The sequence below is a fragment of the Phragmites australis genome, chromosome 18 (assembly GCF_958298935.1).
Source record: "Phragmites australis chromosome 18, lpPhrAust1.1, whole genome shotgun sequence".
In the NCBI taxonomy this organism is placed as follows: domain Eukaryota; kingdom Viridiplantae; phylum Streptophyta; class Magnoliopsida; order Poales; family Poaceae; genus Phragmites; species Phragmites australis.
In genome coordinates, this window is record NC_084938.1 from 20,138,631 (window position 1) to 20,155,635 (window position 17,005).

The window sequence follows — 17,005 nt, forward strand, 5'->3', positions numbered from 1 at the left end:
ATAGTAAAAAAAGACTACTAACTAAAATTAACACAACTACAATCTAGAGCATGTCCTGTACCCTCACACTAATCTCACCTAGCCCGCTATCATCATCGAGCATGAAAACCTACCAACAGAGCATGCCATTCCTCTCAATATAAGTACACAGTATGAACATGCACATGATATAGCAAAATTGCACACTTAATGTAAAGACAACATAAATGAGCTTACTTTTCAACGAACAAGCCAAAGGCAAGGCACACGGAGTTGATGTCCCAAAAAACAGAGACACCCCCTCTATACCAAGGTCAAGGGGTGAGCGTACTCGGAGATACAATGCATAGCACCTGTTGCAGGGCACACTGTAGCAAGTACTCAAGGAGTAGTAATGAGCCCCAACTCCGAGCCAGGGAGGTTGATGTCAGGCAATAGAAGCGACAGTGCAGTCACCGCACACAAACTCATGCGCGCAAGCATTAGCACCACCATGTGCAGAACGCGCACAAAAGCACCATAAGACGTGCAACATTAGAGACTAACCAACACCAGTCATGAACGCTGAAGGGATTGTGACGTATTAAGAGGGGGTGGATTAGGACACCTAAAACTTATCGGCTCCAAAAAACTTCAAAAGATAAACCTATATCAATTTTTATCTAAATATGCCCTAGGTTCATCTAGTGTGTCTACTATATTGTTCAAAATGTTTGCAACCTATAACCAATCCTAGCAAACTACTCTAGGAAGGTTAATAAGAAATTTAGATTGCAAGTATGTAAATGTGGAAACGTAAATAAGGTAGAGAGAGCAAACTTGGCATCAAGAATTTTTATCCTGTGGTATCGATGGCATAAACAACACTCCTAGTCCATGTTGGAGCAGTCACCTAGGTTATATTTCTCAGACAGCACCCTGTCACGGCCCTTGAGCTACTTAGGCCTCAAGTAGGTTAAGTCACCAAGGCAAGACCCCACCACAAGCCTCTTTTCTGGTCACTTCCTGTCATCTTCACTTCGGAGCTTGAGCCACCAAGGCAAGGGTCCCTATATCTTCATACAAGCGTCTTGCCGCCACTTCGCACCAAATCAGAGGGTAAACAGCCTTGAGCCACCAAGGCCCAAGATGCCAGTGAGCCACTAAGACTCTAAGATATCGGCGTACCTCTCGGTACAAGCTAGGATCACTCCTTGATCCCCTCTCTAGGAAGCAACACCTACCAACACTTTTCTCTAGGCCTAATAGCACTAATCACTCTCCTAATCTTGTGCTAATTGTCTTGGATGATCACTTTTAGTACTTTGGTGGATTGGATGTCTTCTTAAGTGTCTATGAGCTTCTCTGGACTCCAACATAGTGAAATGGGTGAGTGGGGGGTCTTAATAGCCACAAACCTGGGCACTAGGTGTTGCTCCAACGGTCAGATTTTTTCCTTAACACCGGAAGTTCTGGCGTGTAGCTTCTATGAACACCGGACCTTCTAATGTGTCAAATTTCCAATGCTAGCTATCACTAGCAGTTAACTAGCCATTGGAACCTCACTCAAACACATTTGTGAATACCAGATGTTCTGGTGTAATCTTTAACTCTATCGCCAAACTATCCAATGTGTTGACTTGAGCTAACTGAGCCACTTCTCACTGTTCATTGTCCGGCATGTCAATCTTTTGATCACTGGACCATTTGGTGTGCACAACCACACTAGATGAGTTGTTGCAATACCTAATGGGAACTGCTCCGGTGTAGCCAACTTCTCATCAGCAGACCATCCAGTGTGTACAACATCCTTCTGCCCTGAAATACATCTCCTAGAAAATGCTCTGGCGAAGCCTCCATTGTGCACATCTGTGAGATCATGTGATGAAAAATTGGTTTGAATGATGAAATTGGCAAACCAAAGTGATTTAGTATAATGACTTTAGGATAATGTTCATGAGTTGCTAAGATGCTGCTTAGATATGCTTATACACTGGTGTTAGCATAGAAATGATGCAATATACTCATTTGTGTGGTTTTGCGTGAACTGATTTTGAGTCAAGTTGGGAAGGACTTGTGCTCATACTAGTTTGTTGTTTGATTCATGTGCAGGTGTTGCTCAAATGCGAACGTGGTCGATGATGGATCAACAAACTAAGTTTAGGGAGGAACTAAGGTTCATCGACTAGGTTCAGGAGGAACTGAGGTTGTAATGATCGAGGATGTCATACGGAACGTTAGGGCTAGAGAATAGTGTATGTGAGGACAAGGTTGCAGGTGTGCAACTAGGTGCATTGTGGGAGTGCAGACGAGCGCAAGGCCGTGGGCAGCTAGATGATGTGTTCGAATGGTGAAGTCATTCGGGTACATGGCTAGGCCATGCTGCGGTCTAACAGGTTGTAAAGTCCAGTCCCATAAAGAATCGAGTGAGAGTAAAAGTCAGACTTGAGCACGAGTTCGATTTAGTTATGGGTGGATGTGTTTTGGTATGGTTCGTGTCCAGGTAGGATACGACCAGGTTGTTTCCAAACTAAGAACGGTTTGGAGGGTTTTGGTCATGGTAAGGAGTACCAAGAACGTGAACGTACTCAGATAACTTAGACTTTGATCTAGGGAGTAGATCTATCTAGGGTTTGGGATTTTGTGGAAATCCTTGTTGGATGCTTTGGAGAGTTATCTTATACACTCATCTATGCAATGAAAATCATGTTTCGTAAGTTGATGAGTTGCTGATTCTAAAATTTCTTTCTGCTCTATATTATGCGTACTTGGTTTTGGTTTTTGATTAATTTCATGTTTCTATCAAGTTTATATTGGTTTAATCCATCCAAAACCTTGCTAGAATATCTAGTGTTTGATCTAATAAAATTTCGAGTGGATTTGGTTTGATCTCGGGTAGCTTTTTGGTCAACTCGACTCGGTTTTGATGTACTCAATTCTGGTTGATACAGTCTGCTTTGACTAGGTACTATTCTTGGTCCACATATTCCATTGACTTGATTATTATTTTGTTAGTTTTTTATTTGAATCTTGTTTATGTTGTTCGAATTTGAGGGCAATCGGACCAGCGAATCTTTCTCTATATTATTTTTACTAGAGCATGTACAATCATTTCGAGTACAATACCGAATCTAAATCGATTTTCGATTTGAGTGAATTAATCTTTGAATTTGGTTTCCACAATAATTCACCCTCTCCCACTCTGATTGCCTTATTAGAGTATAATCAATCCTACAACATCACTCAACACCAGAACATCCAATGTATAGAACTGAAGAACCTCTTCTAAGTCAAAATATTCTGGCATGTACACTTCTCTAAGCGTCGGACCATCCGATGAGTGCAATCTTTTTTGAACTCATCCAATTCAAACTTTCTTGAGTTTCGCTTCGATGGCTTCTTCATGTATTGTATCCATGAGGCCTACTAAAGCATATACATGACAAACATGTTAGTCCCAATGACTATATTATCATTAATCACCAAAATTACATACATGCCCTGAAAGGGTTATGTTTGCTACAAATACCAAAAGGTCAAAGCCAACCGAGAGCATGTGCGCGAAGTGGCGCGTAATTCGCTATGAAGCAAGTGTCAAAACATAAATGATATCAAATGTAAAGTGCACAAATAATGATTGACAGCAATTATAAACTGCACAAGGCTTTACAATTTCGTTTGGATGCATGGTAAGGACAACCAATGGTACCGATTGTAAGAACATCAATAATACCAATTGAAAATGATCCATTCATACCAACTGAAGATAAATCGATTCTAAGGGAAATATTCCATCTTTGTCATATCTTATTCTTACCTTCACTTTATCCCTCTTTTGTTGTGACTATCATAGAGACAATTATCCTAATTTCTCCATCACCGCTATCTCCCTTGATCAACCTATGCAAGAACTCTTTGCTTTGCGCGCTTCTTGTCTTGATATTACTTGTAATCCTTCCATGCATGCTTCTTGCTTCATGCTTCTCCCCTTGTCAAAAATCTTGCATCATGATACTTAACTTTCTTTGGTTATCAAAATTCTCCCCCTTTGTCAACAATCTCAAAAAAATTACAAAAACATGTTGAACTCAAGGAAAAATGTTAGAGCATACGGGAGAGATCTTCATGAACTATGATCCAATAAGATGATACCACTTCTAGAAATCTAATCGAAAGGGATGGTACCACTTTAGGGTAAATAATATCAATCGTAGGTATGCATGTGAACTATAGGGATGCAATTGAAATGAGTAATGTGGATATCATTTGAAATGAAAATACATGGATCAAAATTCATGAAAAAATCACATAATATGGTTTACACTCCCCTTATGTGTGTGCATACATATATAAAGTAAAACATATACACAACTAGACAATATAATAAGATAGGAAGTTTAAGCCATATTATGCATGAAAGTAGCTTAAATGATCAAATGAATTGACAATATACAAAATGACGAATAAGCATTGCATACCTCCGGAGACATGTAGATTACTCCATAAGACTATAAAAGATACAATTTGCAACACTTATTAATCTCAAAATCATAACCCATAGGATATATTCCTCCTAAATATGTGTATACAAGTGTCGAATACTTGTAAGAGATATACACTTGTCATTGATAACGATAGGGAACTTATCCTATAAATTAGACTCATGGCACATAAATGATACTAATTGTAGAAATATGTCATAAAGAACCTACAACAAATCAACCATGTAGGTTGCCCATGGGTTAGAGACAAACACAAGCAACTTACCATATGTAAAAATCTATACTAGGCATTGCAAGAAAATAAAATACGCACATGCAATCCTAGGCAAGGCTACGATACTAGATGCAAAACAACATGCATAAACAAAAATCTAGCTACCGTTACCTCTTTTACCTTTGAATGGAGTATTTTGGGTATATGATGATTAGGATTCGCATCAACACGTCCAATCTTGTACACTTGACTTGTTTGCTTAAACATTCACTTCTTCTTGTGAGTCTAGTCTCCAAATCCACCAAGCTGACCTGTGGACTTGAAGTCTTCTTTGGAACCCAAATCGATTAGGGCCCCTTTATGTTGGTGGTGACTTTCTTGGGCACCCAAATGGGTTAGTTCCACCCCTGATCCTTTCTCCTAACCATGTGTGCAACCACTTTACCATTGTCCTTCTTCTTGAGCTTATAGTGATTGCTCTTGGTATTGATCTTATAGTTAGGCTTGTGTAGAAATTAGAGGTCTTGTTTGAGAAGTTTATCATCTTCCTCTTGTCCTTGGTCTCTTTTTTGACTTGCTTGCATCAGAAGAAATTATAGCCTTCTTGATGACACTTGAAACATATCACGGTGGACTCATCCGCAAGCTTGTTCACCACATTATCATAGTTATCTTGAGGAGGTTAAATATAATTCTTGTCCTTTAATCTTGCTAAGTCCTTTTTGAGCCTCTCCACTTCATGCTTGAGCTCATTATTCTCTTATGTAATAAGATCATCACATGATTTTACAACAACACTCTCAACACATGTCTCATTGCAAAGGGGTGAGCTATATAGATCAATCAACTCATCACAAGAAGTGAAAACATCTATCTTAGGATTGAAATTGAAGAGAGAGGTAGATTGATTCAAAGAAAACATAGGTTGAGATTCAATACCCTCAAGTTTTGCCTTAAGCTATCCATGCTCTTGTTTACCAATTCAAATTTGCTCAACAAATATTTATAATTAGAAACAAAAGAAGATAAATATCATTAATAGCATTGAATTTCTTAAGTTCTTTAGCTTGTTTCTTTAAGGCTCTTTGTTGTTCATTGATCAATTTAAGAAGTTCTTCTTGATAGGGTGAAGCCTTATCAGATTCATCATAACTTACATCATTTTTTATACCTTTGGTCATAAGGCACTTGTGTGATGATAACTTGCATGATGATAAACTTGAGGAAGAGATTCTGTTGGAGGAGTGGATGGTGAAGCTTTCATCACTTGAGTTTGAATCTTCATCTTCACTCACCTATCTTCCTATGCTTACAAATGATTTACCTCTTCCCCTTGTCTCCCTCTTATTCTTGGTCTTCTTTCTCCTTCTTGATATGATCAATTGTGTTGACTAAGTCTTTCATGGAGATTGGATGACTAATCTTGGTGTTAATCCTCTTGATGTCCGTATCCAATCTTGAGATGAGCTTGATGAACTTGGGATCTATTTCTTCATCACTTGAGGTGTTTTGTTCATCTTCTTCATCACTCTCTTCATCTTCATCACCATCATCTTCGCTTGTGCTTCACTCTTGCTGTTGCCTTATCATCTTCTCTCTAATGTGTAGGCAAGGAACTTTCTTGCTTGTGAGGGCAAGGTTCTTGGCGCCCGATGAGGAGGGAGCTTCAACCTCTATGTCCATAGTCATCTCATGGGCGGTGATCTTGTAGAGAAATTGATTTGGAGTTATCTTATTAATGTTGTTGTTATCGTAGATGATAGAGACTATCAACTTGTACTTTGGGAATAGAGCTTGAAGTATTCTTCTCACCATTTGATTGTCTCCAATTGACATCAAACCTAGCCTATTGATCTCGTTGATAAGAATATTTAAGTGTGAGTACATGTCATTAGCACTTTTATGGGCAAGTTATTTAATGCTGTTGAGCTTAGAGACTAGCACATAATATTTCTCATTGCACATATGTTTTGTGCCGTCATGTATTTCAATTAGGTTAGTCTAAATATCATAAGCATTGGTGAGAGAATATACTTGATTGAATGCATCAACACATAGAAAATGATAAAAGGATATTTTTTGCCATCGCATCAAATTATCTCTCCTTGTTTGTGGGACGTTTCTTCATCCCCTCATCAGTGACTCTCCAAATATCTAAATCTTTAGCTTATAGAAAATAAGTCATTAAAATTTTCCAATGAGGGGAATGAGTGTCATCAAAACGTAGAGCACTACCGATATCTATCCCTACTCTGACATCTAACCAATCCAATTGAAACCACTGCTCAAATGCCACTTGGATTGGTGTATCCTTATGAAAGGTGTGAGCCCCAGCTCTGATACCAATTGAAGGGATCAGTGACGTCCTAAGATAGGAGGAAGGGGTGAATTAAGACACCTAAAACTAATCAGCTCCAAAAACTTCATAAGATAAACCTATATCAATTTCTATCTAGATATACTCTAGGTTCATCTAGTATATCTACTCTAACGTTGAAAAGGTTTGCAACCTATAGCCAATTCTAGCAAAGTACTCTAGGAAGGTAAACAAGCAATGCAGATTGCAAGTATGTAAATGTAGAAATATAATTAAGGTAGAGAGAGCAAACTCGGCATAAAAGATTTTATCCTATAGTATCGATGGCATAAACGTCACCCCTAGTCTATACTAGAGCAGCAACCTAGGCTATAGCTTTCAGACAGCAGCTGGTCACGGCCCTTGAGCCACTTAGGCCTCAAGTGAGTTGAGCCATCAAGCCACCAAAGCAAGGCCTCACCACAAGCCTCTCTTTCAGTCACTTGTTGCCATCTTAACTTCGAAGCTTGAGACACAAAGGCAAGGGTCTCCATATTCTCATGCAAGCATCTTTCCGCCACTCCACACTAAGTCAGAGGGTCAAGAAGCTTAAGCCACCAAGGCCCAAGATCATGGCGAGTCACCAAGACTCCAAGGCACCAGCGTATCTCTTGGTACAAGCTAGAATCACTCCTTGATACCCTCTCTAGGCAACAACACCTAGCAACACTTCTCTCTAGGCCTAATAGCACTAATCACTCTCCTAATTTTGTCCTAACTACCTTGGATGATCACTTTTAGCACTTTAGTGGCTTGAATATCTTCTCAAATGTCTATGAGCTTCTCTAGACTCCAGCACACTAAAATGGCCGAGTGGGAGTATTTATAGCCTCAAACCAACGCACTAGCTACTGCTCCAACAGTTAGATTTTTCCTTAACATCGGATGTTCCGCGCGTGTAGCTTCTTTGAACACTGGATCTTCCTACGTGTGACATTGCCAATGCTAGCTGCCATTATCCATTGGAACCCTACTCAAACACATTTGTAAACACCAGATGTTCTAGTGTAATCTTTACTCCATCACCGGACTATCCGGTGTATAGACTTGAGCCAACCGAGCCACCTCTCACTGTTCATTGTCCGGTGTGTAGATCTTCTGATCACCAAACCATTCTGTATGTACAAACACAACAAACAAGCCATTGCAACATCACCTGAAAAATGCTCTGGTGTAGCCAACTCCTCGTCGCCACACCATCCGGCGTATACACCATCCTTCTGCCTCAAAATACAACTCCTGGAAAATGTTCTGACAAAACCTCTGGTGTGCACATAACTCAATACCGAACCATCCGGTGTATAGAACTGAAGAATCTCTTCAGAGTCAAAATACTCCGATGTGTACATTTTTCTAGGCACCAGACCATTCGGTGAGTGCAATCTTTTTTGAACTCGTTCAATTCAAACTTTATTGAGTAATGCTTCAATGGCTTCTTCATATATTGCATCCATGAGACCTACTACAGTATATACTTGATAAACATCTTAGCCTTAATGACTATATTGTCATTAATCGTCAAAATTGCATACATGTCCTAAAAGGGTCATGTTCGCTACAAATGCCCAAAGGTCAAAGCCAACCGAGAGCATGTGCACGAAGTGGTGCCCGCCTCAAGCCAAGAGGAACCGACGAAGCCTCCCACCTGCAAAAGTGCACACTAAGGTGCGCACAACACAAAACCACAACCACCAGCACCTACAAACTCCGACGACCTGTGTCACCCAACGGAGAGTAGCTAAACACCGGAGAAGCTCGCCAACAGAGCCACCACCGATGACCAATGGGCATCGGCGCTCAGCATGACTAGGTTCACCTCAGGAGATGAGCCTATCCATTATGGGCACCGGCTCGTCGGCATTGGGTTCGGACAGACTTAGATCAAAAGGAGGGAAGACGGCGACAAAGGGAGCGCAAGGTGGAAGGAAGAGGAAAAAATCCAATCGATCTCATGGGGAAATGGTCAGGGGCCACCCATACATTAGCCGAGCCAAAGGAGATGAGATTCCCCACGCCTCCAACGGCTGGAGCCGAGGAGAACATACCCGGGTAGGGTAGAGCCACCCATGGTGGCGGCGCCACTCTCCCACGGAGCCTCCTCCTTTCACAAATGTGGATGATCCTTCACCTTTGGTGCTAGGCTGCTCAGCCCATGAGCTTTGTAGTGGCTTAGTGCCAAGGCGTGAGGTTGTGCGTCCTTTTTCTTTTTTTTCTTTTTGGAAATTTTTTATATATCCAAATTTGATCCTAGCCAAATTCAAATTTAAAAGAGAAACACCACATAAATTCCAATAATAGTTGCCATCAAATCATCAACTTGATCAAGAAAACAATCCAAAATCGCAGGCGTTACGTGTACGGATGGCAACGGGGCCAATCCCCGTGGGGAATGCTTCCCCAACCTCGTCCCTATTTAGCTATCGGGGGAAGTTTTCTCTCACCCTTATCCCTGCGGGGAATTTTGTGGGAATCAAGTCCCCAGTAGAGATATAAAATTGAATGATAATTGATTATTTTTATGTATTATAACAATGTGTTTATAGTATATAAGTAATTTATTGATGTATACGAGGATAATTAATACAAGATAGGTTAATTATTATAGGTTATATAAAAAATATAAGAGTAATTTATTATTTTCCCTACGTAATGTAATGTTTGTATATTTATGTACTAAGAAAAATATGTGTATATATATATATATATGTGATATCAGAGATATAACATTTAACGAAAATGAATAGCGTCTTTCTATCTCGGTCCCTATATACATTCACGAAGATCATATTTTTCCATACGTATCCTCTAATAAAGAAATTTCCCGTAGGTTACTAGGAAATTAAGCTCCATTGTCATGCCTAGTTACGTGCGGTTCCCGCCTCAGCTGTCCCTCCACAGTCCGCGCCACTTGCAGACACCTCATCGTGCGCATTGCACTGCAAAGCTCCCAGACACGCGGCCCGGTTCAAAGCCCGGCAGGGCCGGCGTGCTTCTGTCGTCGCTAGCGGGTTTGCCGCCGGCTCCTCGTCCGCTTGCGGCTTGCGGTTACTACGTGCGCGCTCGGCCGCTTGCCGTGACGCCGCGCGTGTGTCACTGCTTTGGCCGTGGCTCGTGTGCTGGTTCAGTTTTACTGCAGTGAAGCAAGGAGTTTGTGGGCGGTCAAACCTCAAACGCAGGGACCCGGCCAGCGCCAGGTGTGTGCTTATATATACACCCCGAGCCGCCCACCGACCCCGTCGCCTGCCCTCGCCTCACCATCTTGTTTGGACCCTTGTCTCGCGCAATTCACCACTCGAGAAAGTGAAGCCAGGCTTAGAGTCAAATCTTCTGATCCGATCGAGCGCACGCAAGGCCATAGTAGCTTAGGAGCGAGGAGGAGTCGAGGGGAGGAGTGGGGTGAGCAGGGCGAGGCATGGGGAGGCCGCCGTGCTGCGAGAACGGCGGGGTGAAGAAGGGGCCGTGGACGCCGGAGGAGGACCTCGTGCTCGTGTCCTACGTGCAGGAGCACGGGCCGGGGAACTGGCGCGCCGTGCCCACCAACACCGGTGCGTACGGACAGTGAGGATCTTGCGAGATCCTGCAGGGGTTTTTTTGTTGTTTCGATGGTTTTTGTTTGTGTTGAGCGATTCCTTAACTCGTCGTTGTTGTTGTCCGTGATGGATCCAGGGCTGATGCGGTGCAGCAAGAGCTGCCGGCTCCGGTGGACGAACTATCTCCGCCCGGGGATCAAGCGCGGGAACTTCACAGACCAGGAGGAGAAGCTCATCGTCCACCTCCAGGCCCTGCTTGGCAACCGGTAATTTCACTCAATTTTGGCTGCGAGTGAGAGATTTACGCATGCTCCTGTGTGATTTGCAGAGACCTAACGAGTAACGACTATGACGCTGTGTTTGTGCTTTGATTAGGTGGGCGGCGATTGCGTCGTACCTGCCGGAGCGGACGGACAACGACATCAAGAACTACTGGAACACGCACCTCAAGAAGAAGCTCGGCAAGATGAGCGCCGGGGAAGGCGCCGGCGCCGAGGTGAAGAGTAGGTCGGCCGCGCCCAAGGGGCAGTGGGAGCGGCGGCTGCAGACGGACATCCACACCGCGCGGCAGGCGCTCCGGGAGGCTCTGTCCCTGGACCCCTCGCCGGCGTCGTCCTCCAAGCCGCAGGTGCCGGCGCCGGAACCCGCGGTCCAGGCGACGTACGCGTCCAGCGCCGAGAACATCGCGCGGCTGCTGGAGGGGTGGATGCGGCCCGGCGCCAGCAACGGCGGGAAGACGTCCTCCGGGTCGAGGTCGTCCGCATCGGCGGTCTCCGGCGGCGAGGGCGCGTCGGCGAGCCACAGCGGCACGGCGCGGAGGCCGGAGGGGTCGACCGGGACGAGCTGCAAGGCGGAGGTCGACGGCGGCGCGGCGGCCCCAGGCCCGACGTTTTCGATGCTGGAGAGCTGGCTGCTCGACGACGGCATGGGGCACGGCGACGCGGGGCTCATGGACGTGCCACTGGCCGACGCCTGTGAGTTCTTCTAGAGCGTGGGGGTGGGGCGGGGGGGGGGAGGAAAAATAAAAATGACTAGGCTGCAAGACGAAGAAGAAAGAATTCAGGAACTCGAATCCATGCCAATCTAGATCGATCAGTGCAAAGCTAGTGTTGATCTGGTTTAGCTAGATAATCGAGTTCCTTGCTTCTTTTTTTGGGTTTTTGGTCTTAGGGTTTGGAATTGATCATGTATGTAACTATGCAAGTCTATACTAATATAATCCATGGGTAACTGGTGGATCGATGGTGATGTAGTGGAGTAGTTGTCAGTGCTGAACTGGATGGTGATGATCCATGATGATGTGTATGGGAAACCAAAGAATTTTCCATAATAATCGATATAGAACTTATATATTCTTGTATTCTTAAATTTTGTTTTGGTTTTCTAAATTAGGGAAGTATGTACTACGTTTTTTTGTGATATATAGGACTACTAAAAATAAAAAATCTCTTGGGATGCGATGGGAAAAACTAAAAGTGTAGTTATTACAATATTTTGGTTTCTCACGCCGCATTAATTTAGTCCTACAAAAGATCGATATAATTTGGTATGTTATTTAATAGGGGCTTGCATGATTCGAAGTTATTAACTTGTTCGTAAGATTTTGCGCTTGCTTGTTTTGGGCACATGGTGGGCTTGAATTTTGAAAGGGAAGAAGTAATAGCTATACTTTTTTCGAATGATGACAGTGTGTAATAATTTAAAAATCACACATATAAATCTTGGAACATTTTTTATTGTATATTAATGCGAAAAGTAATTTCTAGTAGTACCTCTAAAAGTCATGAATGTACGAGCATTGCACATTGATTTTGTTGTTGTCTTAGATGATTTGATTCACTCATTCATGAGGATCATATGTTGGTGCTGGCATCTATTGCTTGCTCTAGTACTGAGTACTTGTGATGTGTATCTCAACTAACGTCCTGTCCCTTGTGGCCTTATCTCCTGATTTTGTACTCTCATATCATAGATAGTTTTACACTAATCACTGTTATGTAGGAGTCTCACTTAAAGACCGACTGAAAGAGTCTGCATCTTCCACCATTATAAAAAGGTTGAGCTAGGTATAAATTTATTTAGTATAAAACACATTAGCTCTTGATGATTTATGCAAGAACTAGATATGACAATTTCTACAGGCTTTCTCTAGATGCGATAAAAAATAAGTGATAGGCCCTGTATTTTTTATAAGAAAGAAGTTAGGACATGTAAGTTGACTATTTTCTTAAATACTTTCTCATGTTAAAATAGGAGAATACCAAACCTCTACGTACGAAATTCTAAAGCATAAAGACTAACGAGCTGTAGATTTTAGGAGGATAAGAAGGATGGAAATGGGTAGTCCATAATAATAAAATTTACCGTTTCTTCATTATAGAACTTCTTAGTGTTCTATAAGAATTTCCTCGTGTTACGAATGAGCATATCTTATTTTGTTGCTGCCGATTTTCTATAAGGCAACCACCCAGAGTTCGAGCCTTTCTCAGCTTATTTATTATAACTTTTACTGTCGACAAACTAATTCTCTTTCCATTCCGTGCTTTGATAAACGATTTAAGCGCACAGACAAGGCACTTATTTCCTTTCAAAGAAAACGATCGCTCCACAAATATATACATAATAATAAATACAAGTTGAATTGTGTGGAGACATGTCTTAAAAAATGTGTAGAGAGGCATGCATCTACACATGGTGTGGAAAGGCACCCGAGTTTTAATTGGCAGTGTCGCGCCGTGGAGCGCCCTTGTCTCTCACTATATGCCTTAGCCCGTACAGCGTCAGGTAGCGTTGCAACTGGGCGTGCACCGCTGCTATGGCTTAATAGAACACTTGAACTAATTTTTCCTTCGTGATGGCGACCACTGGGGGGCTTCTGGCCATAGACCTTGACATTGCATTTATGCGCCTTTGCCTCCTGCAGTTAACATTTGATGTTAGCCTGATGAATTGGGGTATACGTCCCTCTTGTAATGAGAATGCAATGCAATGCAATGAAACTAAGTAGCTGGAGTACATCTTTTGTGAATTGGAGTGTTCTATTTGTTTAATTTTGTTCTGATTAAAGGTCCTTGTCCAAGTAAGCTATCTTCTGGATCCTTCCACACGTATAGGTAAATCTGTCTTTGCCACTATATGAAAAAAAAAGTCTTCAGTAACATATGATAATTATTATACATAATAGATCGTGTACCTGTTACGCTTAACGTGTAATTGATAACTTAGTTATTAATGACGGGTTATGATCTGTCACTGTTGATCTTCATAAGTGACAGGTTATTGAAGGTCATCAATGACGGGTAATAACTGTGACCCATCACTTATAACTTGTTGTAATCTTAAGCTGTCACTAATGATTGCTAAATATTTTTCGAGTTTTTAACATAAAAAATTTTAAAAAATATATTTTTCACCCAAGCCATCCCAATGCAAAAGCCATCACTACTCTGCATGGGGCACTTGCTATTTTCATACTATTTTATACTCTATGTTATGTGAGTATTGAACCAACGAACTCCCATCGCACGCGTAGCCCCCTTACCATCACACCCTTGCGTGCATTGTGATGAACTCGAATATTTTATCATTTTAATATTTTTTGCCAAAGGTCATCAATAACTGCACAACAATGACGAGCCGTAATCTTGACTCGTCATCAATGACTGTTTTTCCAAAGGTGATCTAGAGTGCCGTCTTCCGTAAACGGACATAACTTTTACATCTCGACTCTGATTTTGATGTTTTTTTTACTTTGTGGATATCTACAGAAGAAGTTACATTCGTTTCTCACTGACTTTGTCGAATTCGGCAAATATTTTGAGGCTAAATTCGGCTTGAAAGATTGAGTTCTCACCCTTTGAGGTTTCTGCATCGTTTTCAAAATACGTATTTATGTCCATAGCCGCCATCTATTACATCAAATTTAAGCAGAAATGTACACTAGTTCCTATTCAAGTATTACTGATGTGAGAAAAATAAGAGAAAATTAAAAAGAAAATTAAAAAAAATATTTGTGCCTACTATGTTATCATACCCTATATCAGTTTTGTTTAACGTTTGAATAGAAATTTATGAAATAGGCTAAACATAAGTTGTAACTTGTTGATATATTTTTTCTGTAAATATTTGTAGTCTCCTACCTCTTTAGTTTGAATCTTAGCTATAGCATGGTTATAAGTTTAGTGTTTACATTTATGCTTTTATACGTAAATATTGAGCTATAGTATGGTTGTAACCTTTCTGTACAATATCTTTTCAGATCTGTACAGTACATAGCCAGTTCTAATAACAAAGCTGAGTTATCAGTGACGGGTCATAAGATGACTCGTCAATTATAACTTGTCATCAGTAACGGGTTATAACATCACCCATCATTTATAACTGGGCTAGGAAGATCTATCACTGATGACAAATCATAAGTGACGGCTGGTAATGTGACCCATCACTGATGACTAGTCTAGAACGACCCTTCACTAATAGATTAGTCATTAGTGATGAGTCATAACTTAACTAATGTCATAAGTGATGTATAAATGATGGGTTGTATTCCAGCCTCGACATGAGACTATATAAGTAATGGGTCGTCAGGACCTGTCACCTAAGAGTTGTAAGTGATAGATCCTGTTATGACTCGTTACTTATACAGTATATTCTTTGTTTTTTTTCACATAGTGTGCGTCGAACTTGTTTTTTAGAAAATAGTGTGCCTGCATCTTGTGAAATCACCATATTTCAAACGGAGCTTAAAACTACAGCGTAAGATTTTTTGAAAGGTCATAAATTGATTTTTGTAGTTTTGTTGTTTGTTTTACACGAATTGTTAGGAAATTGGCCTCGAACCAAGGAAATATAACGGAGATTCTTTCTTAGCTAGTATAATCTTGTTTTCTTGCTATTCCATTCCTGGAAATCTCTCTTCAGTCCTCATGCATAGCTTACCAAGAGAACTGTACCACTACATCATTTCTGGGCAGTAAACCGCAGATTAAATTTGATGTTCCTGCCCTGGTGCGAGACAGTGGTACTGGTCCACCGTACTGTCAGTCCCCTGGATATGCATCCATGCCCCAGCAAAGATTAAAGAGCAAGAAAACATGAGCTGGGCTACCTATGTGTCACCCTGCCCTTGGAAATATGCAGGCAAGCCATAAATTCTCACACTTGCAGATTGTTAAAAACTGCTTTGGCTTTGACCTTTTCCTTTTCTTGCACTGTATTGCAGGCTGGGCTGTCCTGTTCTGCCCTGCTTCATGTCCATGTATAGCTGGATAAAAAACTCGAAAGTCCTAAGCTAACTTGTGTCTGGATCGGCTCAGCACATTTCAAAATTTAATTAGTAAAATTAGAGTTTTAGCTTATTTAGAAAATGAGCTAGCTCGTGAGCTGACCTTTTCCTTTCCTTGCACCGTGTTGCAGACTAGGCTGTCCTGTTCTGCCCTGCTTCATGTGCATGTAAAGCTGGATAAAGAGCTTAAAACTCACGAGCTAACTCAGTTTGTGTCCGGTTCGGCTCAGTTTATTTCAAAATTTAATCAGTCGAGTTAGAGTTTTAGCTCATTTAGATAACGAGCTAAATGAGCCAGGATCATCGTCTGCATCATATCGCTTCTTTTCACTATAGTCATCAGTTTACTCATTGATCATCATCATCTTCGATGGAGAGGTTCTTCACCAGTCTACTTGTCTTTCTATTGGTCAGCTCCTCATTACATGCAACTCTTATCTTTTTTCTTCTCCTATCGATCATTCTTTTAGGTTTTTTATGTATAGACGGGTGTGTGAGGAAGGTTGTTTTATATATATTTTTTGGAATGTTTTGTTCCAGTAGCAGAACATATATAGGTAGATCTGTCTGTTGTTGTGTTACATGTGGATTTGAAAAAATTTTAGAAGAGATCCAGTTTACAACAATTATACCTCTGATTAAACCATGCAAAAAATTACTATACTTATAGATATCACTGTTATTATTGTATAATTTTATCGATTCATTTTTAATCCTAATAACGAGCTGTTCCTAAAAATATTAATGAACTGCTCGCGAAAACGAGACGAGCCGAATTGATTTTTCTACCCGTTATATTAAACGAGCCAACGAGCCGACTTGACTGTGATGCAGCCTATGTGCATCCATGACCTAAGCTGGAAAAAATACACCAAGGAACGCAGCCTTCTCATGGATGCCATGACCTGTTACAAACTTTGCAGTAGCCATTACTGAAACACTGTGTCCTTGCACCTTTGCAACTGCCTTTTAGCCTGGGCCTGTGAGTGCTTGTAACCGAGACCCTCTTTTGCACTGGCTGGATTAACTCACTGATCCCCAGAAGGTGATGCTGGCCCCTTTTTTTTTTGTTGAGAATTGTTCGTGACATTTTGCCAAAGGTATGAGAAATGAGCGAACCAATTAAGAGGATATCAGGTGTTCTGAAAACAGAAGAGGATC

General features: G+C 41.4%; 1 protein-coding gene across 1 annotated transcript; it reads left to right on the forward strand.

The window, feature by feature from the left end:
* Window positions 1-10,283: 10,283 nt before the first annotated feature.
* LOC133898379 (myb-related protein 306-like) lies at window positions 10,284-11,904 on the forward strand. Its single transcript, XM_062339056.1, has 3 exons — window positions 10,284-10,575; window positions 10,697-10,826; window positions 10,936-11,904. The coding sequence occupies exons 1-3, from the start codon at window positions 10,443-10,445 to the stop codon at window positions 11,546-11,548; spliced, it is 876 nt and encodes a 291-aa protein (XP_062195040.1). The 5' UTR covers window positions 10,284-10,442; the 3' UTR covers window positions 11,549-11,904.
* The last annotated feature ends 5,101 nt before the right edge of the window (window positions 11,905-17,005 follow it).

Coding starts and splice junctions, on each gene's coding strand:
- LOC133898379 (XM_062339056.1), top strand. CDS start 10,443: ATGGGGAGGCCGCCGTGCTGCGAGAACGGCGGGGTGAAGAAGGGGCCG. Junction 10,576..10,696: donor CGCCGTGCCCACCAACACCG/GTGCGTACGGAC, acceptor TGATGGATCCAG/GGCTGATGCGGTGCAGCAAG. Junction 10,827..10,935: donor CAGGCCCTGCTTGGCAACCG/GTAATTTCACTC, acceptor TGCTTTGATTAG/GTGGGCGGCGATTGCGTCGT.